The sequence below is a fragment of the Arachis stenosperma genome, chromosome 7, assembly GCF_014773155.1.
Source record: "Arachis stenosperma cultivar V10309 chromosome 7, arast.V10309.gnm1.PFL2, whole genome shotgun sequence".
NCBI classification, from domain to species: domain Eukaryota; kingdom Viridiplantae; phylum Streptophyta; class Magnoliopsida; order Fabales; family Fabaceae; genus Arachis; species Arachis stenosperma.
In genome coordinates this window covers 81,012,109-81,038,318 of record NC_080383.1, presented here as the reverse complement: position 1 = coordinate 81,038,318, position 26,210 = coordinate 81,012,109, and the positions used below count along the sequence as shown (strand labels likewise).

The window sequence follows — 26,210 nt, the reverse complement described above, 5'->3', positions numbered from 1 at the left end:
CAAAGTATTCTAGAATTGCTAGAGATCTATGAGGGTTTCAGTGGGCAAAAAGTCAATCTGAATAAGTCAGCTATCTTTTTCAGTCACAACACACCTCAGAACACAAGACTAGCAATTGCTCAGACACTAAATATTGAACATATCGGAGCACAAGACAAATACCTGGGACTGCCTTCTATAGTTCAAAAATCAAAGAAAGCAACATTTGGAGCTATCAAGGATAAAGTTCAGAAGAGGATTATAGCATGCTCTCACAATTTTGGTGGGGTCAAAAAGGCGCAGAACGAAGAATGGTTTGGATTAAATGGGACACAATGATGGCGGGCTGGGGATCAAGGACCTAAGGGTGCAAAATTTGGCTTTATTGGGAAAACAATGTTGGCGTCTAATGAAATACCCTAATTCTACTCTATCAAGAATGCTCAAAGCTAAATATTTCAGATATACAGATTTCCTACATGCAGAGATAGGAAGCGTACCGTCGTGGGGCTGGAGAAGTGTTCTTGAAGGGCGTAAGGTGATCGAGAAAGACTTGTTATGGAAAATAGGCTCTGGCACTAATGTTCGCATCTTCCATGACCCCTGGCTCCCACCACCAGTGCCCTTTAATGTCCCTCAAAATGCACTCACAATCCCTCCTGATATGCAAGTGTATTACGTTAGTGCGTTAATAAATCCTGATAGAAGCTGGAATAGAAATCTGATTGAATCGATTTTTTCAGTTGATATATGCAATAAAATTTTTTCAATTAAACCAACAGAGGAGGAGGATGAAGTTAATTGGTGCTGGACAAAATCTGGTATATATGAAGTTGGGTCAGGATACAAAATTGCTTATGGATTCTTTCATTCTTCTACTTCATTGAGGCCCCAGAACATACACAACAGAGTCTGGAATAGCATTTGGGAGTTGAAATTACCACATAAAATTAAGATTTTTCTATGGAAAAGTCTTAATGAAAAGCTTCCAGTGTTGCAACAAGTCCACAGCCGGTTCGCATCCACTCCTGCCACTTGTCCAAGATGCATGTTGAAGGCTGAATCAATTTCTCATGCTTTGTTCCAATGCCCCCTCTCTTCAATAATATGGAGACTAAGCTTAATAACCCCTGACCTATGGATGAGAGAAGAAGAAACATTTTTCAATTGGTGGCAACGAGTCTTATCCTGGGCAGTGGCTCAATTAGACGGTAGACAAAAGACCCTCCTCATAGCGGCGCTGTGTTGGAGCACTTGGAAAGCGAGGAATCGGTGTATTTTTGAGAAGGTAATAAGCCCGGTACCAGAGATAGTGAAAGAAGCCAGCAATTTAGTGCGTGAACTCGTGAGCCATACCTGATAGATGCTGCTAATTTTCTTTACTCTTACTTTACTCTTCTTTAAGCTTTTAGTCTTTCAGTCACAGTTGGTGATAAATAGGAATACCCAATTCTTTTGTACTTTCTTATGGAAACACTTTTATTTTATGTTAATAAAATAACATTTATCTTTGAAAGAAAAAATATAATGTACATCATAATCAAACAAAATTATACTTAAATATCCTAATGTCTGCCTTTAATCGAATTAAATTAACATATACAAATTTTTCAGCATAAATGAAAAACTGAAAATCATTCCTGCATATTCATTACTAATGTAAAAAAGTTTTTTCATGTCATGTTATATAACAAAAACACAATTTTATATATTTGCTGAACAATCAACAAAAAATAGGTTTAACATTGGATAGAGTTACCTAATAACCTCCTATTAAACATTAAACCACTTAATAAAAAATATCAAGACTTCAACTTAAAAATGTCATCCACAATTTACTAATTAATAATACTGAATGATACACATAGAGATTTCTCTACACATAAAAAATTTAATGCTCCGAGTCATAGATTATGAAAAATCTCCCTATACACAACATTCAAAGTAGAACTATCACTTAGTGAGCCATTGTTCTTTATTAAAACTCTCAAGCCCTTTTTAGACTTGACCCTAGACAAAGCAACATATAATTGACCATGCGTAAAAATAGGTTTGGGTAAGTATAACCCCACTATGCTTAGAGTTTGACCTTGAGATTTATTGATGGTCATTGCAAGGGAGACTATAAGAGGAAATTGTCTACGTTGGAACCTGAATGGAAGTGTTTCATTGTTAGGCACCATATTCATCCATGGAATCAGAACTATTTCGCCACACTTGTCACCTGTCAAGATATTGCATTCAATGACATGATTACCTAATCTTTGAACTTGTAATCGAGTACCATTTCAAAGTCCATTACTTTGGTCTATATTCCTCAATAGCACAACAGGTACACCAACTTTGAGTTTCAACTGGTGGCTAGGCAAGCCTGAGCAATTTATCGAATTCAACACATCAGTTGTGATAGCATCCATCTCATATTCCATGTTGCCCTCTTCAGCACACAATGAGTCCGAACTAAGATACACTTTTTCATCAGCATTAATGTATTTCATTATTGTATTGTTGACATCATGCACAACTTCGAGCGTAGGTGCTAGAATTGTGCGCTCCTTGAAGTAATCAATGTTATGCAAGTTCAACAATAAATCCGCATAGACAAATGTAACCAAATTCTGAAACCCATCATCAGTATCATTAATTAGAATGTCTTTAGGGATGACTACCTCAGACTCACCATCTGTTGAATCACCTGCCAACCCATCACCAATTTGAATTAACCATTGTGCAAACTCTTTGAGATCATTATCAACTTCAATAGTACCTCCAGCAGTAAGCCTCATGTTCTTTGAAAGCTTTAAGATTGTGAAAAATTGCCATAGATAAGAAGAACTAATGGATGCTTGCACTATGTCTTGACGCGAGCCCATTGGTATTACTGGAAGAATCTGCCTGAAGTCTCCACCAAGTACAACAACTTTGCCGCCAAAGGGAAGGTCTGTATTAAATGATGGTTCAAATCTAAGGATATCCTTCAAAGATTTGTCAAGAGCTTCATAACAATACTTGCTTAACATTGGAGCCTCATCCCATATAATAAGTTTTGCCTTACATATCAGCTTAGAAAGAGGAGTGCCTTGCTTTATGTTGCAAACAGAATCCTCATTTATGCTTAATGGTATCTTGAATCTTGAGTGAGCAGTATGACCATTAGGAAGTAATAAAGAAGCAATGCCACTTGAAGCAACATTAAGAACAATGTTCCCACTACTTCTTAAATAAGCAGAAAGAGTCCTCCATATAAATGTCTTCCCAGTTCCTCCATAACCATATAAAAAGAAAAACCCGCCACAATCATTATTTACAGAATCAATGATAATGTCAAATGCAGTGTGTTGTTCATCTGTCATGGTGTTTAGTGACTGTATATATTGTTGAGTAAGTAAAGAACGATCAAAATTAAGTTCATCCAATACTAACCGATCCTCTAAAACATTTACATCATCTAATAACGGGTAAGGCATACACTCAAACTCTTTAAGAGACCTTCCATTACTTTGCATTCTGTCCTCAAGCTTTGCAAGTGTCAAATTCATGATCTGCTCATCAGACAATTGAAGATCTGGCAAAAAAAAGGTTAATACATGACTACATATTTCAGACTCGTGCAAATATTACGTTAAAAATAAATTAAGCATACAAATCACTCATGTTTAAACTAAATACCTTCCAAATGATGAATCCTTCTTTGTTCAAATAAGATATCCTCAGACAATTCTTTATAGCATCTATCGCAGACAAAATCAGGGCAAGCAATGTTATTGGATATCAGAAGCATGACAAAAAGGTCACGAACATAGTTAGCTGAAGCCCATGTACTTGCTTCAATAATAGAATCAATGAATTCTTTGTCATCTTGTAGAAGACCTAATGCATAACATGCTTCTTTGAAACTACAGTGTGCAACACCATCAACAGTATGTAAGTCTTCAAAGCTGGTGCAACCCTTTTGAATGTTTAGAAGAAGTCTCAGATAATAATTCTCACCATTGCCTCTAGGTACATGGGTCAATCTACCAATAGAAAAACCTTGTTTTCTAAGAATCCACATCGAGATGTCATCCTTCCAAAATTTACGCGGAAATTCACAATAGGTCAAAGACCTGGCGAATGGAAAGAACTTTTTAACAATAAACCATGATTGCAATTTTGTTAACTTCGTGTCAGCGCGGCTAATGACATCTTGAATATTCTCATAATCCTTAAAAACAATAGGATTTTCATCTGGTAAGTGAAATGGAAGTCTGATAACCGCATGCTCCTTTACCTGTATATCATAGCCATATAATCTCCAAGCAGCTTCACATGCTGATATATATCTACAATCATAATAGTTTTTAATCTCATCTACAATAGGAGAAACATGACCGTTATCTGAAGTATGATAAAATGAAGCTGTTACACGATTATTGCCCTTGTGAACATACTTAAATAAATATTTAATTGCAGAAGTCTGGCAAGTATGTTCAACATTAATGTGACATCCATACCTTAACAACAAAGTTGGGTTATAAGGGACAACAAAAGAGTTAGAAAGAATAGCATTCTTTTTGTTAATGGTGCGTCCGTTGTCTGGCCTACGATACTTCGGAAACCCAGCTTCATCAATAACAGTATGTTCTCTAAATGATTTGGGAAAATATTTGGAGCACATTCCATTTACCATGCAAGGGCTATTCTCGTTATGCTTCCCACATGGACCATGAACCATGAATTTCTCAACAGCAGCATATAATTTAGGTCTTCTATGTTTATCTGGTATTTGGGCTGATATCAACTTATCAATATCATCAGGAGACCTTAGCCTTGAAAGAGGATGCATGAACAAAAGAATATGAGCATGAGGAAGGCCTCTCTTCTGAAATTCAATAGTACATACATCTAAAATTATAACAACAACGCCTGGCATTAGTATAATAAGTAGTTATTTAAAAAACTTATAGTATAATTTATAATAAATTATTATAAATGTCATCATCTTTCCAAAAATGTCATCATACTTAAAATCTCTGATCAACTTATTTAGCTTAATTTTGAAAATTCTTGATGTAATATCAGGACGATCCTCTGCTTTAAGGCCAGTACCTCTTAGTAAACGCTTTATCTCATCCCACTCAGGATTGCATGTCATAGTGACAAAAAAACTTGGATAGCCAAAATGCTTGCAAATTGCAAATGCATCTTTGCAGTTATTGAACATGTATCTAGGTCCACCAATAAAACCGCTTGAAAGAATTACTCTTTGACCGGTTGATACAGCATTAGCTTCACTCCTGACCAAGCATTCATGTAATAAGTTGTACTTTTCAACCCTCAATTTAGGTTGGTTAAAACGTATGTAACTAAGGCGCTCAAACTCAACCATAGTGTATGCATCAACTAAGAACTGCTGGAATAACCTACGTGAACTCAACAAAATATTTGATTCAGTAGATCTCATTTGGAGTCGAAATGCAAAGAACTCCCTCATGCTAATTGTATTCCTCTTTTTTTACCATCAACATTATATCGAGAAGCTGTTAATATTCCAGTTCTATATCCATTCTCACCATATGGGAAAATAAGAGGATACTGTAGAGCCAAATACAGTGGATGAATAACATCAATTCTCTTTAGCTGTTTCGAATTAGTTTCAAGTACAATATCTCTCTCCAATAAAGATTCATCGATGTCATTGATGCGTGAGCATCTTGTCTATCTTTTTCTAGTGAATTTGCATCTAATTTGTTGAGTTTAATTAAGAATTAATTATATTTTAGCCACTATGGATGCTATTTTGAGTTTTGTGTAATTTTATTTATTTTAGGTAGCATTCGGATGGATTTGATGAAGTTTCTGCAGAGAAAAAGAAGAAACCAAAGGGATGACCAGCGAAGATTGACGCAAACGCATGGCTCACGCGACCGCGCGGAATGGAGAAATTGCAATGACGCGATCGTGTGCCTGACGCGAACGCGTGGACTAGAATCTGCACAAATGACGCGAGCGCATGGATGACGCGGACGCGTCACATGCGCAATCTGCAATAATTCAGAAAATGCTGGTTACGATTTCTGGGCTGTTTTTGACCCAGTTTCCAGCCCAGAAAACACAGATTAGAAGCTACAGAATGGATAAATCAAGTGGTCCCCACTCATCAACTGAAGATCGGTTAATTAATTCGAATTTAAATTCAAATCTTATCTTTTAAGAAAAGATATTATTTTTAATTTTTGATTTCAAACCTATTAGGATTAGTAATAAATAGAAACTCTGTACATTTAGACAGGTACCAGATTGTTACCAGAACCCTTATTTTTCTTCTCTGAACCATGAGCAACTAATCCTTCATTGTTAAGGTTAGGAGCTCTGTCTATTTGTATGGATTTATTCGTTTGATCTTTCTAATTTAATTCATGTCTTGATTTATATTTCAATAATTGTTTTCGTTCTTCATTTTATGAAATATGGGTGGAACGGAAGTATGACCCATGTTCTAATTGAGTTCTTGTAAAACTTGGAAAAGCTCTTTACTTGAACAACAGCTTAAAAACATATTATACTGAATTTTAATTGTTTGTATTTAACGGGATACGTGACATATAATCCCCTTATTTTTGGATAATTAGAATTCTTTTGGCATATAAACTAGAAATTGATCATCACCCTCTAATTGGAATTAATTGACCAAGAAATTGGTAATTAATGAATTTTAGAGAAGACTCGGAAGGTCTAAGGAATTAGGGTCTAGTCATATATAGTTTGCCATGAAATTAAATCTTGCATGATTAAAATAGTTAGTAAGAAAATAAATCTGGAAAAATAGATAACTCTGAAACCTTAACTGTTTTCTCAACATTTTATTCCCAACTCATTTATTTGTCTATCCTTTTGATATTCTGAGTTCGAACTTAAACCTTTTGAACATCTCAAAATCCTTTTCTGCTTGTCTGACTAAGCTTATCACTCAATAACTGTTGCTTAATCCATCAATCTTCGTGGGATCGATCCTTACTCACGTAAGGTATTACTTGGTACGACCTGGTGCACTTGCCGGTTAGTAAGTGTGGGTTATAAAATCCGCACCAAGTTTTTGGTGCCGTTGCCGGGGATTGATAGTGATTAACAACTATTAGTTGTTTGATTGCTTAGATTAGACGTTTTATTTTTAATTTTATTTAAATTTTGTTTTAAATATTTTTGAAAAAAAAAACTTTTTTTAATTTTCTTTATTTCGCTATTTATTTAATTTTTCCTTTCTTCTGTTTCTTTTTTCTTTCACTTTCGTTTTCCTGTTTCTTTTTTTTATTTTACTTCTTTTTAATTTTTTTCCCTTTCTTGAAAAAATAAATAAATAAATAAATAAATAAATTTTTAAATAAATAAATAACACTAATATTTTTCTTAATTTATGAAATTAAGTTTGGTGTTACCTATTTATTATTTTTTTCATTTATTTATTTATTTTATTCAATATTGTTATCTCTTTACACAGGTTACCTCCCTGGGAATTCTCTGCACTCTGACGTAGAGATTTCCATTCTTTTTTTTTTGTTTTCTGGTTGTTTATGCGCAGGAACAGAGACGAAGAACATCTCTTAGGCTTTGATCCTGAACCTAAAATGACTTTTAGGCGGCGTTTACAACAAGCAAGACTTTACAAGGTTGCAGAATCCACTATGGATCTGAATAATAATGATAATCCCAATGCGATAAACCCGAATGGGAATGAGCAACAAAGGAGAGTGCTTGGCTCCTACTCTTCTCCTACCACAGATCTTTATGGAAAAAGTATTAGGGTGCCCCCTATTACTACGAACAACTTTGAGTTGAAGCCTCAACTGGTCACCTTGGTGCAACAGAACTGCCAGTATCACGGTCTTCCCCACGAAGATCCAAATCAATTCATTTCAAGTTTTCTGCAGATTTGTGATACTGTGAAGACAAACGGAGTGAACCAAGATGTGTACAAACTAATGCTCTTCCCGTTTGCTCTGAGGGATGGAGCAAAACTATGGCTAGATTCTCAACCCAAGGATAGTTTGGATACTTGGAACAAGGTGGTTACTGAGTTTCTCACAAAATTTTTCCCACCAAAAAAGCTGACTAAGCTTAGGATGGAGGTTCAGACCTTCAGACAGAAGGATGGTGAGACTCTGTATGAAGCTTGGGAGAGATACAAGCTACTGACTAGGCAATGCCCTCCAGACATGTTCTCCAAATGGACACAAATAGAAATATTTTATGAAGGCTTGGGTGAAATGTCCAAAATGTGCTTAGACAATTTTGCAGGAGGTTCATTGCACAAGAAGAAGACACCGGAGGAGACTATTGAGCTGATTGAATTGGTTGCAAGCAACCAATATTTATACTCCTCTAACAGGAATCCTGTGAATTCTGAAACCCCTCAGAAGAGAGGCGTGCTGGAAGTAGATGCTATTAATGCTCTTCTTGCTCAGAACAAGCTGATGTCTCAGCAAATAAATCTACTTACTCAATAGATGGGTGGCATGCAAGTCTCAGCTATCAACACCTAAAATCCACCATAGGAAGTCTCTTATGACATGGCAGGTAATTTTGTGCAAAATGATAATTATGATTATGCTCAACCTTCTTTTGAACAGGTGAATTACATGGAGAGTGGTCCTAGGAATCCTAATAATGACCCATATTCTAAGACATACAACCCGGGATGGAGGAATCACCCAAATTTTGGATGGAGGGATCAACCTCAGAAACCTCAAAACTTCAACAATAATTCTCAGGGCGGTTTCCAATAGAACAATGATTTGGAAGCAATATTGACAGGTTTTAGACAGAAAACCAGAGCATCCATCAAGAACCTGGAGATTCAAATGGGTCAAATAGCCACCAGAGTTAATAAAATTGATTAAATGACCACTAATAGCCTTCCTAGTAACACAATTCCAAATGCAAGAGAGGAATGCAAGGCTATCACTGTGATAAGTGGACAAGTGGCAAGTGCAGAAGCACAAGTTATGCAGGAAACCAGAGCCTCCATTAGAAATTTAGAGGTGCTAGTAGACCAACTGAGCAAGCAAATACTTGAGAAGTCTGCAAGTGCATTTCAAGGTGACACAGTGGTGAACCCAGGAGAAGATTGCAAGGTTATTCAATTAAGAAGTGGTAAAGTAGCTGGTTCTGAGACCAAGGTCAATGAAGAGCTAGTTGAAAAGGATGCTCCAGAGGAGAAGAAGGAAGAAGTAGAGCACGCCCCTCCAAAGCGTGCAGACAACCCATTCCCAGACTCTCTTGACACTTATCCTACACTGCCAAAGGCTCCTGAGTACAAGCCTAAGATGCCATATCCTCAGAGACTTCAAAAGGAAACTAAGGACAAGCAGTTCTCAAAGTTCTTAGAAATCTTCAGAAAATTACAAATCAATATTTCTTTTGCTGAGGTTTTGGAGCAAATGCCTATCTATGCCAAATTCATGAATGAGCTATTGTCAAAGAAAAAGCGTTTAAAGGGAGATGAGACAGTAGTCCTGACTAAGGAATGTAGTGCTATAATTCAGAATAACTTGCCAAAGAAGATGCCAGATCCAGGGAGCTTTCAAATTCTATGCACCATTGGGAGCACAACCTTTGAGAAAGCCCTATGTGATCTGGGGGCAAGCATAAATCTAATGCCCTTATCTGTGATGAAGAAGCTGCAAATCCAAGAGGCACAACCCACAAAGATAGCATTGCAGATGGCGGATAAATCTATGAAGCCTGTATATGGAGTAGTGGAGAATATATTGGTCAAAGTGGGTAAGTTCTTCCTTCCTGTAGACTTTGTGATTCTGGACACAGGGGAGGATGAGAATGCCTCTATAATTCTAGGAAGACCATTCCTAGCCACTGGAAGAGCTCTGATTGATGTAGAAGTGGGTGAATTAGTGCTTAGAGTGCATAATGAGCAACTGGTCTTTCATGTCTTCAAAGATATACATCCAACAGGTGAAGAAGAGAGGTGCATGCAGGCTGAGCTTATTGATCCAAACCTTCAAAAATCGCCTGATGATATACAGCAGAATCTGCAACTCAAACCTCCCTTGGTAACAGTCAATAAAATTCCTCCTGACATCAAACATAAGTTTGGTGTTGGGAATGCATCATCTACCAAGGAAGAGGTTCCCAAAAAGAAGAAAGTACCCAGAGGATGGCGAAACAAAAAGATCCCTGCTGAAGGTTTCTCCCCAGGAATGAAGGTAGTATTGACCAGCAATCCAGCATGGGTTTATACAGTAATCAGAATCCTCTCTCTGGAGCATATTGAGCTACGTTATGGAGATACAGGAAAAAAGTTCAAAGTAAGGGGTGCAGAGCTGAGCCCCTATGATCCTCCTCCTTAGAAGAGCTGACCGTCAAGCTAGTGATGATAAAGAAGCGCTTGTCGGGAGGCAACCCGATAATTTTGTATCCTTAGCTATTTTTATCTTTCGTAGTAGTAATTTTCTTATTTGATTTTTATTGAATTCTTACTAATTTTCTGATCATGCTGCTATTTTATCATAGGAACCGAACACCTCAAGTTCTAAAAAAAAAAGCAGAAAAGCAAGAGAAGGCACACGACGCGATAGCGTCACTGACGCGGACGCATCACTTATTTGTGCGTGAAAAATGACATCTGACAGAGAGTTGCGCGGGAGTGGCGCAGGAATGGAGCCTTTCGCACAAACAAGACCACGCGATCGCGTACCCCACACGTTTGCGTTGTTTGTAATTTTCGCCATTCACACGGACGCGTCACTGACGCGGACGCGTGACCTGCAAATTCGACGTAAAAGAATGTTTGGGCAGAGAGTTGTGCTGGCTTGGGATAGGAAGTGTGCTAGAAGCACAAATTTGGTCACGCGGACGCGTTCCTGATGCGGCCGTGTCAATTGCACATATGGCCATCCACGCGTTCGCGTGCATGACGCGAACGCGTCGTATGAAAATTTGGCTCCCAAGCCATGCGAACAGAAAGTCGCGCGGGCGCGCGGCTGGCTTCACACAAATCGCACAAAACCCAGGGCACGCGGACGCGTGCCTGACGCTTACGCGTCATTATGGAAATTTCGCGACCCACGCGAACGCGTGTTGCACGCGTTCACGTCGCTTGTGCCACACTAGTTTGCCACCCATTTTTCTTTCTCTCTCTCTCCCAATCCTAATTCTCTCTTATTCTTTTATCCTTTTATTTTTATTTCCTCATAATATTTATCTCTTTCTATTTTCAATTTTGTTTGCTTGAGGACAAGCAAACCTTTAAGTTTGGTGTTGACGATGCGCTTATTGGTTTTTTCTGGCACAAAAGGGAGGCGAATCATCTTTACTGAGGAACACAACCTAAAGAATAAAGCGACCGCTAGGATAACTAAGGTGGTTGAGTTCCTTTCATTTTTATTCCTCCCTTCTTTTTCTATGTTATGTTCTGGTTTTTCTGCTATTTTACGTTATTTATTGCATGATCCTTTATTAGTGAGAACTCTAGGTCTAGTTTAGTTTTCCCTTAAGTGCTTTAATTCTGAAAGATGTCTCATGTATTGCCCACTGAGCTTGAAATCAAATTTTTTTTAAAAGTGATATATTGCATGAGAAATTGAGTTAATTCTAAGAATAGTCTTATTTACTTAAATGTGGTCGTATTTTTTGTGATTTTTGAATGCATGATATGAACAGTGCATATTTGAATTTGAATCAAGGGATGTTGATGTAAAAGGAACAAGAATTTAGAGAATTATTATGACTTCTCTGAAATAAACAAAAATTTAATCCTTGAAGCAAAAGAAACAGCAAAAGAAAAAAATCATTATAAATAATAATAAAAGCAAGGTCCAAGACTCTGAGCATCAATGACTAGGGAGGTCGGACATGATTAAAAGTTCAAAGAGTTGTTTCCCTAGTCATATACTTGTGGTGTGATTGTGTCAAGTAATCCTTGAGACAGAACACTTAGAGTCAAGACCAAGTGCGTTTAACAGAGTATGCCAAAGGCTTTGAGCACCACTGTCAGGGAGTAACTAAAAGAAAAATCAGAACTCAAAGGGAGTTCCCTAGTTAAGTGCTTATGGTGTTTTTGTGTCAAGTAACTCTTGAGACAAAACATTTAAAGTCACGGCTAGGCTCAAGGTGCAAAGCACCAAAGAAAAATAAATTAAAGTAAATGTTGCTGTGTTCAAGGATTAAACTGAAATGTAAAGATCAGAGAATTCATAATATCATCCGGATTCTAATTCTGAATGACAATAACATTCTTGATTCAAAGGAGAGTGAGATGCCAAACCTATTCAGGATTACAGTTATAAACCCTACTATAAAAAGAGACATGAGCTTAATCGAACTCTCATACTCATGCAAATTCACATCATAAGCTTATGTTAGTCTTGGTTGCTTGAGGACAAGCAACAGTTTAAGTTTGGTGTTGTGATGCGTAAGCATCTTGTCTATCTTTTCCTAGTGAATTTGCATCTAATTTGTTGAGTTTAATTAAGAATTAATTATATTTTAGCCACTATGGATGCTCTTTTGAGTTTTGTGCAATTTTATTTATTTTAGGTAGCATTCGGATGGATTTGATGAAGTTTCTGCAGAGAAAAAGAAGAAACCAAAGGGATGACCAGCGAAGACCGACATGGACGCATGGCTCACGCGACCGCGCGGAATGGAGAAATTGCAATGACGCGATCGCGTGCCTGACGCGAACGCGTGGACTAGAATCTGCACAAATGACGCGAGCGCATGGATGACGCAGACGCGTCACATGCGCGATCTGCAATAATTTAGAAAATGCTGGTTACGATTTCTGGGCTGTTTTTGACCTAGTTTCCAACCCAGAAAACACATATTAGAAGCTGCAGAATGGAAAATCAAGTGGTCCCCACTCATCAACTGAAGATCGGTTAATTAATTCGAATTTAAATTCAAATCTTATCTTTTAGGAAAAGATATTATTTTTAATTTTTGATTTCAAACCTATTAGGATTAGTAATAAATAGAAACTCTGTACATTTAGACAGGTACCAGATTGTTACCAGAACCCTTATTTTTCTTCTCTGAACCATGAGCAACTAATCCTTCATTGTTAAGGTTAGGAGCTCTGTCTATTTGTATGGATTTATTCATTTGATCTTTCTAATTTAATTCATGTCTTGATTTATATTTCAATAATTGTTTTTGTTCTTCATTTTATGAAATATGGGTAGAACGGAAGTATGACCCATGTTCTAATTGAGTTCTTGTAAAACTTGGAAAAGCTCTTTACTTGAACAACAGCTTGAAAACATATTATACTAAATTTTAATTATTTGTATTTAACGGGATACGTGACATATAATCCCCTTATTTTTGGATAATTAGAATTCTTTTGGCATATAAACTAGAAATTGATAATCACCCTCTAATTGGAATTAATTGACCAAGGAATTGGCAATTAATGAATTTTAGAGGAGACTAGGAAGGTCTAAGGAGTTAGGGTCTAGTCATATATAGTTTGCCATGAAATTAAATCTTGCATGATTAAAATAGTTAGTAAGAAAATAAATCTGGAAGAATAGATAACTCTGAAACCTTAACTGTTTTTTCAATATTTTATTCCCAACTCATTTATTTGTCTATCCTTTTGATATTCTGAGTTCCAACTTAAATCTTTTGAATATCTCAAAACCCTTTTCTGCTTGCCTGACTAAGCTTATCACTCAATAACTGTTGCTTAATCCATCAATCCTCGTGGGATCGATCCTTACTCACGTAAGGTATTACTTGGTACGACCCGGTGCACTTGCCGATTAGTAAGTGTGGGTTATAAAATCCGCACCAGTCACCAACTACCAATGCTGCAACTTCTGATGCAGTAGGCAAGTTGAATCGGGTACCATCCTTTTTCCTTCGCCTAATCAATTTTAACTTCATGTTAATAGAATGTGGCTTAGTGAATCTATCCTTAGCATATCGGAATGACTTTGCCAAAAGATTATTATCATCTAAAATTTTTTTATTATACCAACAATCTCACTTCGAGATTACCAACCAAAGCTAGTGGCCTGCAAAGAAAAAAAATGAAAAATGATGCAAACAACATTTGAATAAGCACTAATGAGTATGTCAATAAATTTAATGATATAAGGTGTTCCCTTAGTGTAAATAGTTCATAACTTACTGAATAGCACTAATCCTGTTTTGAACTTCGTTGTCAGTATCATATATGTAGAGTTGTGCAAATTTTGGTTTCTCATTCGCTTGCGGAATGAGACTTCCAATAGAGTGATAGTTCTGGCCAAACTAAAAGATGGAGGAGCAGACCCATTGTTAATTTGATGATTAATCTTACCAGCCATTGATGTGAATGAGAACATTGAATTAAATGCCCTAATAATTTTTTGAAAGTATCGACCCTTTGCATCATCTAAAAAATGGAGCTGCTGAAGATTTTCTGGAGCTTGTTTCAATAAGGACAACTCAACTTTCCCATCCATACAACACAAACCAAAATGGAGAGTGGCACTATTAATACTCTTTGAGAGTTTTTCATGGTCCACATCAAAGCTTTACAATATATACATGTATGAGAAGGATCACCAGCATCCCAGAAAGCTTTGAAAAGATAAAAAAAGTATTGGCAGTTAGAAAAACATAAAATGTATCTTAAAAAGTTAATAAATATATGGCTATAAAAGAAAACAAAAGAACTAAGTAATTCTAATTATCTATTGCTAGCTAAAGATTTTGCAAGCAAAATAATTACTACCTTCCTCATCAAGAACTAACTCGTCACTTTCGAGTGGGGTAACACCTTTTTCATCTGATAATTTATGTGAGTATATATATAGACAATAAAGTTAATTAGAACTCATGAATAACAACTCATGCATACAAAAATGTGTAGTGTAGTAATTAAAATGAATATTAAAACTTTTACCTATAAAGTCATTGTCGTCAAAATCCAGAGAGAAATTGCTTCCCAGATTAACGTCGTCGAAGGCATCTTCTTCTGCAATAAATATATAACACAATATAAAACAATAACACTGATACTACCTAAACTGAAATTTGATAAATTACTTAATATTCTAAAAGTTATATTACCTTCATGTTCATATAGTTCTGGAGCATTAGAATCATAGCAGAATTCATTTGGAAGATTGGATGAGTGACCATGATAATTATCACACGATAAGAACATTTCATGGTTGCTTCTGCATACATTCCTTATTGTTTTATTTGATTGCTTGGTGTAAGACTTGTGATTAATTATAGTACAACTACAAAAACAAAAAGATAAATATAGTTTTTGAATAATAAACTTATACTCACTTAAATATAGTTAACTATTGTTTATATTCGTGATGACAAAGTAAAAACTAAATAACCAACAAATATATAAATTCAAACCTCTCACTATTATTTGAAATGGATGAAGTATCTATTGATCTATTGGAGCAGAGAACAGAATCATGACCAGCAATGTTCATAGAGATAACAACTTTTCCCTTATCAACTTTAGAGTTAGAGTTAATATGCAGGTGTGAGTGATGTGTATTGAATTTATCCCCACCTACTATAAGAAATTTAAACAAAAATCTTGTTAACAAAAAAAGATAGTACAAATAAGAGGAAAATAAAAATTTATAAATAACTAAAACAAATTATCAGAAGTACAAACCATTTGTAACATCTGCTAAAGGAGTTCTGAAACTAACAGGTCCGACTGTTAATTGTGTTGTGGAAATTAACTTTCCATATGTTTCCAGGCTTATTTGTTCCATCTGGCATGACTCCTTAATTGTAAGTTTCTTGCTATTAATAGTGCTGGGGATATTAGATTTTTTTCAGCATGTATATTCTCCTTAAGAAGTAATTGACCTAGACATATATAATAAGAAAAATTAAAGAAATTATAAGAGAAAGTAACTACAATGAACTACAGTTAAACAATCACATTTAATCAATTGTTTGAAATCCAACATTATATTTAATTTATAACAAAGAATGAAGAGCACAATTGAGTATTAGAGTTACCGGTAGCAATTGAAGACCTATTATGAGTTCCTACAAAGCCACTAAGAGTCCCATCAGAAACAGCCGAAGCAGTTCTCTTAAGAGGAAGGAACGGTTGAGAACCATAATCTATTTCATATGTAATCTTCATGATTAGATGCACCCTAATATATACACATAATTGAATACAAATTGAAATTTAAAAACAACAATAAACTTACTGTTATATATACCAATTTCATCAATATTTAAATGTTTATTCAACCTCTTTCTTCTTAAAATGCTAATACGCCTAGCTCTTACAAGCTTGGGGGACAACTGATAGTCATCTAATACCATGACTACTCAAGATAGTGGTATTAAAATAACTCTTTGTTAAAGAAATGAAGTTCTGCAATGAAGAAGAAAAAAAAAGAATAAAAGTTAAATGGAACCAAAAAGAAGACTCTAAATTTTGGGTATCCATAAATGTGCATCAGTTGATTGATGCAACAAAGGAACTAAAATTAAAAATAGATTGAGGCATGTCATACTGCTGATGGTTCTATAGCATTAAATGATATGTAGTAAAATATTATTATTGTCTCTATATAATAAATGTGACTGCTGCACAATTCATATAATGTAATAGACCGAAGCAGAATTTTTTAATAACTAATATCAAAACAAACACAATTAACTGCTATGTATATAATATAAATAATCCTATGTGACTTAACTTTTTATATTTGTAGAATACCATAGAAAGAGATATGAACAAAGTTCATATATGATAGTAAATACATTTGTATGAGGTAACTCATACTTGATAATAAATTAGAAGATATATGATGGAAATTGCAAAGTCAGTTTTCAAAACGGGCAAACTTAAGTATCAAGCAAGCAACTAAATTCGAATGTAAATAAAATGAGTTTCTCTTGTACTCATGAGTTATTTTTAACAATTTGATGAAGGTGTTCTCTAAGCTGCCAAAGTGCCGAAAGAGATGTGGCAAATCCTGCAAGTTAACAATTGATGAATAGAATGTGTGAAGATGATTAATAAATGATTAAGATAATTAACCATTTTTAAAATATTATTTATACGTCAAAAATCAACAAATTAGTCATAAAATTATATATATATATATATATATATATATATATTATGTGTGTAAATATATGTATTAGTTAACTTGTATATTTTGTATCTTAATATATATTTTATAAGTGGCTAATTTTTTATGCATGCCTTTAGTATAATTCTTAAATTTTAGAGTGTTAAGAGAAAGTAATGAATCTGTAATATATTTTATCTTAAAATTTTAATGTACTCATTCTAATTATTAGAATATATTTAGACTATCATATATTAATATATTATTTATGTATAAATTTTAACTATGTTATTTTTACCAAACACAATTAAACACTCTAAAATTTATAAAGAATACGTGAGGATCATAGAAAAAACTCATCCTAAACTATACCAAAGCATTTCCACATACAAACTACAACAAATAAAAGAAAGAAAAAAACTTAACTATGAGACCTAATATAAATAGTAGTTGCTTTGAGTTATTAATTATCTAGGCTGTTTGGGAAAAAAAATACAATTAAACACTGAACAAAAAAAAATGGATGTAGATAATTATTTAAGTAATTTTTTAAATTATTTATTGCAAAAACAGTGATTAATTCTTGAAAAAAATGATAAAATGACGAAATTCTTTATATAGCATAATTAGAGAGTTAAAGGCCCATACAAATTCAATATATATTTAGAGAACTTTTTTATATATAATATTTATTATGGCGGAAAAAAATAATATATACATATATATATGTATATATATATATATATATATATAACACTTTAAATAAAGTAAATAAATAGCAAATAATTGATCTAATTTTTTTAAATATTAAAAATTTATCTATTAATAATATTTAAAAGATATATATGTGTTATTTTAAATCAACACTCTGAGAATAATTTTTCTGTTTAAAGCAGAATTTTTTAATAATTGATATCAAAACAAACAAAATTAGCTGCTATATACCTAATCCAATTGGCATGAATGGTATATATGAATGAGAATATTAAATGCTTGGAAAAGTATGGTGCTTCAAAAACAGGACAATTAAAGAAGGATCATGTCCTTGAATTAAGAAAACATGAATAAGAGGATGAAGGTGTAAAACGTGAAACACAATAAAAGTGTAAACAATGGTACTTTAATACAAAAAGGCAAGAAAAGACTGAAATTAAAAGTCTTAAAGATAGAAAAGTTAATATACATCAATAATAATCAATGTAAAAGAAGCATAGATTGCAACATTTTTAATTATGCATCATAAGAATGGAAGAGTAGTTTTAAATTAAATATGCTACTGAACACCTAGGAAACAAATTAATGCAATCAGTTCACTAATTTCTTTTTATAAAATGTTAGATGAAAAAAAATCTGCAGAAAATATGTATTACATAGTGAAAATCACTGCTAATTATGCAGAATGATCAAGTCCTATAATTACAATATATAAAAAATAATGGTTTAAATTCCTTCCTATCATATATAAAAAAGCACATAAAATAGTATTATATAAAATAACTACAGAAGTATATTTTAAAGTTAATTCAGTTTGCTTATGAGTTACTTAAAAGGCAAATTTCAGATAATAAAGTTAAAGAGAATATTTGAATAGATCATTATCATTAATGTATAGTATGAGTGAAGATAAATTGTACAAATATTATTATTAGTTGGATATTTATAACTAAATTTATTATGCAAAGAATAACTAATAAATAACTATATCATAGCTACCTATAACTGTGATGAAAAATAATGTAAGGATAATTTGGGATTTGATTGAATGAAGCATAACAACAAAAGAGTCATGGTGCATGATAGCACAATATTACATAACACTGACAGATATGAAAGGAAACATAATAAAAGCGTACTACAATAAACATTCAATTAAACATAGACTAAACACAAAATTAGAAATGAAAATATAACAGGACCTAACGTCTTTTATAGTGAAGTGTTTTTACAAATGCACAACTTTAACGTATATCACACTTTCATCCCCACTTGAAACAGAAAACTTCAACAATGTTCCCTCCTTGAATCTATGCATCTTTGCAAAAAACTTCCAACCCTTAGTCAAAAATAGTTGTAGATTCCTTTTATTGTTCCATCATAATCCCATCCTTATTGGACTGAATTTGTCTAACCTAACCATTATGGTCTCAGGCCTACTTGAAAATGCATTCTTAGCAAACGCATTAGAAAGTATCTATGTTGACAAATAAAATGTTAAAATTAATTAGGAATAGAAAATAACTTTATGGACCAAAATAGAAGAAATATATACGAAAAGACAGTTTAATGAAATAAAATTTTAAACAATAAACTTACAATATACTTGTTTGAAATCTGGTGATCAGACAAAAGCTTGAGGCAAGAAATATAATCTGAGGTAATTTGAACACCACTTCTTGAGCCATTTTGCATTGGGATTGACATGGGTATAGGATCGAATGAGTTATTATGAGTAACAGGAGGAGTGGTTGAAATATTGCATTCTTCACCAATATTTATAGCAATTGAATCAGTGTATTCAAAGGAGACTGTTAGTGGATAGCTACCATTGTTATTGCCTACTGAAGAGGAAACAGCAAGCTCGTGGATAGGGCCATAGAAACCGGTCATCATTTGATGAGTACCAGAATTTGGTTCTGGATGAGTAGAAGGGACGCTAGAATCAGTTAATAATGTTTCATTATTGGGTGTAGTATGGTAAACACCATGAGAAGTATTAGTAGATACTGAGCCAAAAGAAACAGGACATGAAAAGGAGTTATAGTTCTCTCTCAATACTGAATTGTGTGGCTTTGGTAATCCATGGGATTGAGTATCACCATCAAGAAACATGCCAACTGAATTAATCTGGCTTGTGGGGAGAGAGAACACATTCACATCAACAGATGAAGGTTTCACCTCAAGAAAAAATTTCACAGGAGGAGAAGAAAATGTCTTAGTTGTCATTGACGAATCCTTTACCTTAATAATTAAGAAAAGATCCTCCCCAATAAACATAACTTTCATCCATCCTCCATCTTTAAGTCCATAAAATCGAACCAAAGTATCAAACCCAGCTAAAATGTAACCACATGAGTGACCCTTTCGAATCAATACCTCAACTTGGTTTTCATTAAGGTCAATGAAATACATCCTTTGATTCAATTGCTCCTTGTATTTTCTATAGAAAATTGATGGAATCTCAAGCAGTATCTACAATTTAAATTAGGTGTAACTATTATAAGGAATATATATGTATGTATATCTTTCAATGATATATGAAAATAAAAATATACTTTTTATAAATAATTGAAATTGAGTTATACTAACTGAAGAAGGATCAATCTGGAGATAAAAAGTTCGGTCTTGATCAAAATCTTCAAGAATGTAAGAGTTCTTACTCATGTTTGCAGACAAAATTAAAGTCGTTGGCATGATTATATGAAAAAATACCGTAAACTACACAAAAATAGAATGAGGAAAATATAATAAAATGAACAATATATTGATGAAAAACTCACTTGGTTTCAAATCCATCTCTGTCATTCTGCAGAGAGTACACTCCTACTTTGGGTGGAATAACAAAAAACTTCGAACATGCTATTTATAACCGAAAAAAGAAATTAAAATGAAGCCAACTAACATGATAAATGAGGCAAATAATAATGAAGAAAAAATAGACAAACATGCATTGAGTCATAATGAGTTCAAGTTACACAAATGCATGTCAGAATTCAAGCAAAAAAATCTTAGGCAAGATGCTGACATACTGATGGCATCATAAATTTTGTAATTAATGCGATTGTTTAGAAAAAGAAGCAAACTTTACTGGAAATTAGTTGAATTTAATTAATATCAATTACCTTTAATTTAATAATATCGAATTGAATAATCTAATCTAATCTAACATTCTAATAATTAACAAACAATTCCTTAAATTTTTTTATATGTTCCAATAATAAAGAAATATACAAATATAATTAAAAGGAAAGGACACGTATAAATAAAAGTAAAAAAATGATATATTTAATTTGTAAACACATAAACCTGAAGAAAGATTTATCATACATATCAAACTGTCAGATAGCACATACCTTTATATGAGGTACTCTCTATATCTGAGATATAATGCTAATATATTTAATATATTTAATCTATGTAGAGATAAGTATTTTTGTCTTAAACAAAACTTATATATATCAAATATGGAAAGGGAAATATCAAACATGTTCAACTACGTGGCTTACAAAAAATATAGAAACAGAACTTATGCTGTATGGCTGTAGAGTCATAAAATTTAGACATATGAACTGAATAGTAATAATTGATTTTGTGAAGTAAATGTTTAATGATAAAAACAGAATAATGATATTTAGTCAGTATAAACATAACGTTGAGAATAGATTTGTTATACATACCGAACTTTGAGAAAAAGTATACCTTTAAATGAGGTTTAATATATATATATATATATATATATATATATATATATATATATATATATATATATATATTAAACCTCATTTATAGCTATATAAAAAGCAAAATATCACACATGTTCAACTATATAGCTTAGAAAAAAAATATAATAACAGAACCTATTCTATATGTTTGTAGGTAAATAAAATTTAGCCACATGAATTTAATAGTAATAACTGATCTTGTGAAATAATTGTTTAATGATTTTAAATAGAATAATGACAACTACATCTACAAACAACGGTCTAATAGTTGACATACATATATTGAAAGATTATTTATACTAATTTAATTTATCTAAATAAACATAAAATTCTTAATAGAACATTCCAGTATTCAAACTTTACAAAATTAATTACCATATACTAACTTTCCTTTGTTAATAATTTTAATGTACTATAAAAATAAGACTTTTAGTTGACATACATATATTGAAAGTTTATTTATACTAATTTAATTTATCTAAATAAACGTAAAATTCTTAATAAAACATTCCAGTGTTCAAACTTTAAAAAAATTAATTACCATATACTAACTTTCCTTTGTTAATAATTGTGATGTACTATAAAAATAAGACTTTTAGTTTTGTTGCTACTATTCTTTTATATCGTAGTTTAAACCATATTGATTCTGCCATTATAAGTCATATATTATATGTTTACCTACTGATGAAAGAATGAGTTATTAATCTAGAAAATCTCATCAATTTAAATTTAAGGTGTTTTAGATTCTATTATATGTTAACTACTAATGAAAGAAGGACATCTTTAACCCAAAACATATAAATACACTAATAAAACATGTAATGTAGATATCATATCAAATAGAAATTGAAAACAAAATAAAAGATCACATAATAAAACTAATATTAATAGTAGCATAGATAATGTAGGCATAGCCTAATTACAACCCATCTTAATTGATAGCTGACAAAGGACAACACTTAAACATTAACTTGACTTAACAAAGAAACAACTACTAAGATAGATGAAAAATAAACTAAACCTAATTATTGGATTAAAAAAACACTAAAATAAAACATAAGCTCTCCATGGCCTTTTAAGATAATTAAAAAGACACCAGAGTACATTACATTGACTCAAACAGATAATATTGATAAAGATTATATCCTAAATTAGTCAGCATGCTTTTTGATAGAGCTGTAGTCAGAATCATGAGAGAGCTTTCTACATTTGGAAGTGGAAGTAGTGGCAATCTCTGGAAAAACATCCACCAATTTTTTTGCCATTACACCAGCTATAATACCTCTCTTGGGAGTAACAAAGTCATCATTAACGTCAAGAGAAATAATTTTACATGACTGAGAACTGATCTCCTGAAATCAAACAACATGAGATTGAATAAAACACATAATTATTATAAAGAAAAAATAAAAAGTATCTGACCTTAGCATTATCAGTAGAATCTGTATGTAAGCTCTGGAGCTCAGAGTTTTCAATGGGGATGTTCGGCTGCTTACATAATAATAAGGTAAAATTATAAGAGAGACCAAGATTAAATATTTAGATAAATTGTGTGTTGTTCATTTCATACATCAGATAGCTTGTACTTGGCAGCAAACAAATTCAGGATAGTTGGATCTTCAGTCAACTTCAAAATAGTTATCTTGCAAGGCTGGAAAGCATTGATATCATCGAGCTTGACAGAAACCTTGAATAGGAACTTCTTACCTCTAAATGAGTTTATCTCAGAGGAAAATTCATCCTTGTTGTAACCCTATAATTGAGCAACGCATACATAATTATCAAATATTTAAATAATTAAATAGATGGAGAGATTAACAATATATTGACAAAAATTTATACCTTTGCTATTTATCAAATATTTAAATAATTAAATAGATGAAGAGATTAACAATATATTGGCAAAAATTTATACTTTTGCTATCTGTTTCAATCGAAGCTCAGAAGCAGAAATTTCAAGAAACTTGGAGGCTTCCTTATCATAAATAATAAATGAGGCAGAATCCATTTCATCAGATACTCTGAGGTGAATACAGTAACTACATTCGAAAAGAAATATATGATAATGATCCCTAAGAGAGGAAATTAGACTAATTAACTTATATTGTATAATAACAAATTTGTTATCGAGGAATATGAATATTAGGATAAATATTACATGATTGGCAATAGTATGAATTCTCATCCTATTGAGTGAATGAAAGCACATCTTACACCCCTTATACCACCAACCGAATCTAGTATCAATGGACATGACTGTTCCAATAGTAACAAATATTCCACCCTGAAAATCATAAATTTGTGAGTAAAATCTTAGAGAATGTGCATGATTCATAACAGATAAAAATACATTACAAACTACTTATATAAAACCTCAGTGGATTCCTTAAGTTCAGAAATGGGCTTGTATGGGGTATGGCTAATAAGATCTTGCTCAAGTGACATTGAAACATCAGATGCAATTTGAGAAAGCTTGTTAGAAGCCTTGTCATTTCCCATAATAAATCTATAAAAAAATGTATATATTTCAGCATAATGTCTAATAACTAATTATATTAATTAGCAAATACAAAAATATAAAAACAAAAATAGAATTTATACTTCTGTCTAAATTCCTTAACCTCTTGAAGGTCAGCATTAATGTATAAGGTAGAGTTATAGTTTTTATTAGATATCCCCATAGTTCCTATGAAAAAAAAGTGAATAAAATATTATGACACTAATATTTGAATAGAGAGTACTTAGGTTACATTATTGGATAAATTAACATGTATGTTAACATGTATGAAGATGTAAATCCATGAATAATTTATATTTGAGATGAAATAAATAGCATACCCTTGAACATGTCAAACTTGGCAAACTGCAGGATGATTATAAATTCAGTAGAAGGCTGTTCCTCCATGTGTTTCACCAGTTTATTAGCAAAATCCTCCCACAAAGTACACCTTATTTTACCCTTAGATCTATATGAACCGATGGATATAATGATGACAACTCAAATAATTTGTAAATACTAAATAAAAAAATCCATTTCAGCTAAAATAAACAAACTTTATAAACATACTTCATATCATCAAGCTCAATCACCATGTATATAGACTTCTTTCCATTCTTTGTGAACTCTATTATATCACCCTTTCCGGTTAACAATCCAATGACATCTATATAAAAAAATAATAAGACCATAATGATGTTATAAACACATAACTAAAAAAATACAGCAAATAATGATATTTGATATGTACCTATCAAGTGAGAGTGGTGATTATCATGATTAAGTATCATTTCATTTGGGACAAAGTGAAAAACATTGTTAGGGAAGTTAATATCCTCTAATGAACGACATTGAGTTTCCCTCTTGAAGAAAACATGAAGAGCATGGGTTGTTGGCTTGTACTTCTGATTATTAGGTTCAAGTGAGAAATTAGCAATAGAATACACCTTACCCTCAATTAAATCCTGTTCAAAGAATCTCCTCAGAGAATTCCTATCAGAACACTGTATTCGATGACCCTACAAAATTGACAAATTGTGACAAAAATAATTTAAAATGGAGGATTGCATAATCGCATGTTTTATATTGCTCTTATGAATTAAAGAAACTCATAATAAAAAAAAAAAAAACTTACTAATTCATCCATAACAACCAGTTCCAAGTTGGGCCTCCTAAACTTTTCTTCACCTATGATAATAGACCATATCTTGATAACACGAATTTTGATACGCCAAACTTGATTAGCAGCAGCAAGGTCAAGATCTTTAAACATGTTGAATGGAGATGCTATACTACTATGATTGAAACAAAAGTTACTGAGTGTATAAATATAAAATGGATTTTTATAAGATGCAAGTTTTTCCCAAAAACATAATAAGATTACTAGATGACAATGAGATTATATAAAAGAAGATATATATGCAAACTATAAACGTATAGTCACGGTAACTACCAAAAAGGATAAATATTAAATGATATTTAATAACATGAATGATGAATTGCTTGAAAATGTTGGTGAAAATTGATGAAGTCATTAATTATAGCTTACTGCCTTAATAATAAAAAATCTAGACTCACCAATGCATGTTGGACATGTTGCCTATCAAGGCACTTTACCTAGGGAATAAAAAAATAGATAAAGTACTCAAGCAAATGGTGCCCAAAATCTCATCTAAATTAAGCTGAAGTTATAAGAAACTATACTATGCAATAAATTTCAGGCAACAGTTACCCAAAGTATAAATGACTTTATCTCTTTTACATCTTCTTACAAAATCATTTATGTGATATGTGATGTGGTATAGTGAATGAATGTGCTTACAGATAAATTTGCTATTAATAAATATACTTTAATATACTATTAACTAATTATGAGGACAATGTATATAATGTATATAATTCTAAAATTACTTCTATTTGGTTTTATACTTTTATCCAATGTAGATGTTAAGGGTTTAATTGTTAATTGTTGTGCCTTAAAAGAAGATTCAGATTGCATATGTATGAGAGTTTTATTCAATTTGATAAAGATTGCAACCATAATAATAACAATAAATTTAGTTACATCTTAAGACTCATTTCATTTATTTCAATCTCACAACAAAACCTGTAATCTATTTGAAATGGTGGAAGAATTAAACATAATATTGAAGGATTACAAAACATCTAAAAAATGATTAAAAATTGAATCTAATTACATGATATATGACATCAAATTAATACAGATAA

General features: G+C 32.5%; 2 protein-coding genes across 2 annotated transcripts; both read right to left on the bottom strand.

The window, feature by feature from the left end:
- Positions 1–1,519: 1,519 nt before the first annotated feature.
- LOC130939991 (uncharacterized) lies at positions 1,520–5,452 on the bottom strand. Its single transcript, XM_057868049.1, has 5 exons — positions 5,068–5,452; positions 3,649–4,884; positions 2,282–3,544; positions 2,131–2,203; positions 1,520–1,619 (listed from the first exon to the last, which is right to left on the bottom strand). Exons 1-5 carry the CDS (start codon positions 5,450–5,452, stop codon positions 1,520–1,522), a joined length of 3,057 nt encoding a protein of 1,018 aa, XP_057724032.1.
- A 17,183-nt stretch (positions 5,453–22,635) lies between these two features.
- Positions 22,636–25,254, bottom strand: LOC130939989 (uncharacterized). The gene is made up of 11 exons (XM_057868048.1): positions 25,117–25,254; positions 24,733–25,000; positions 24,552–24,648; positions 24,323–24,450; positions 24,086–24,170; positions 23,858–23,990; positions 23,710–23,768; positions 23,400–23,523; positions 23,055–23,237; positions 22,907–22,972; positions 22,636–22,836 (listed from the first exon to the last, which is right to left on the bottom strand). The coding sequence occupies exons 1-11, from the start codon at positions 25,252–25,254 to the stop codon at positions 22,636–22,638; spliced, it is 1,482 nt and encodes a 493-aa protein (XP_057724031.1).
- Positions 25,255–26,210: the final 956 nt, after the last annotated feature.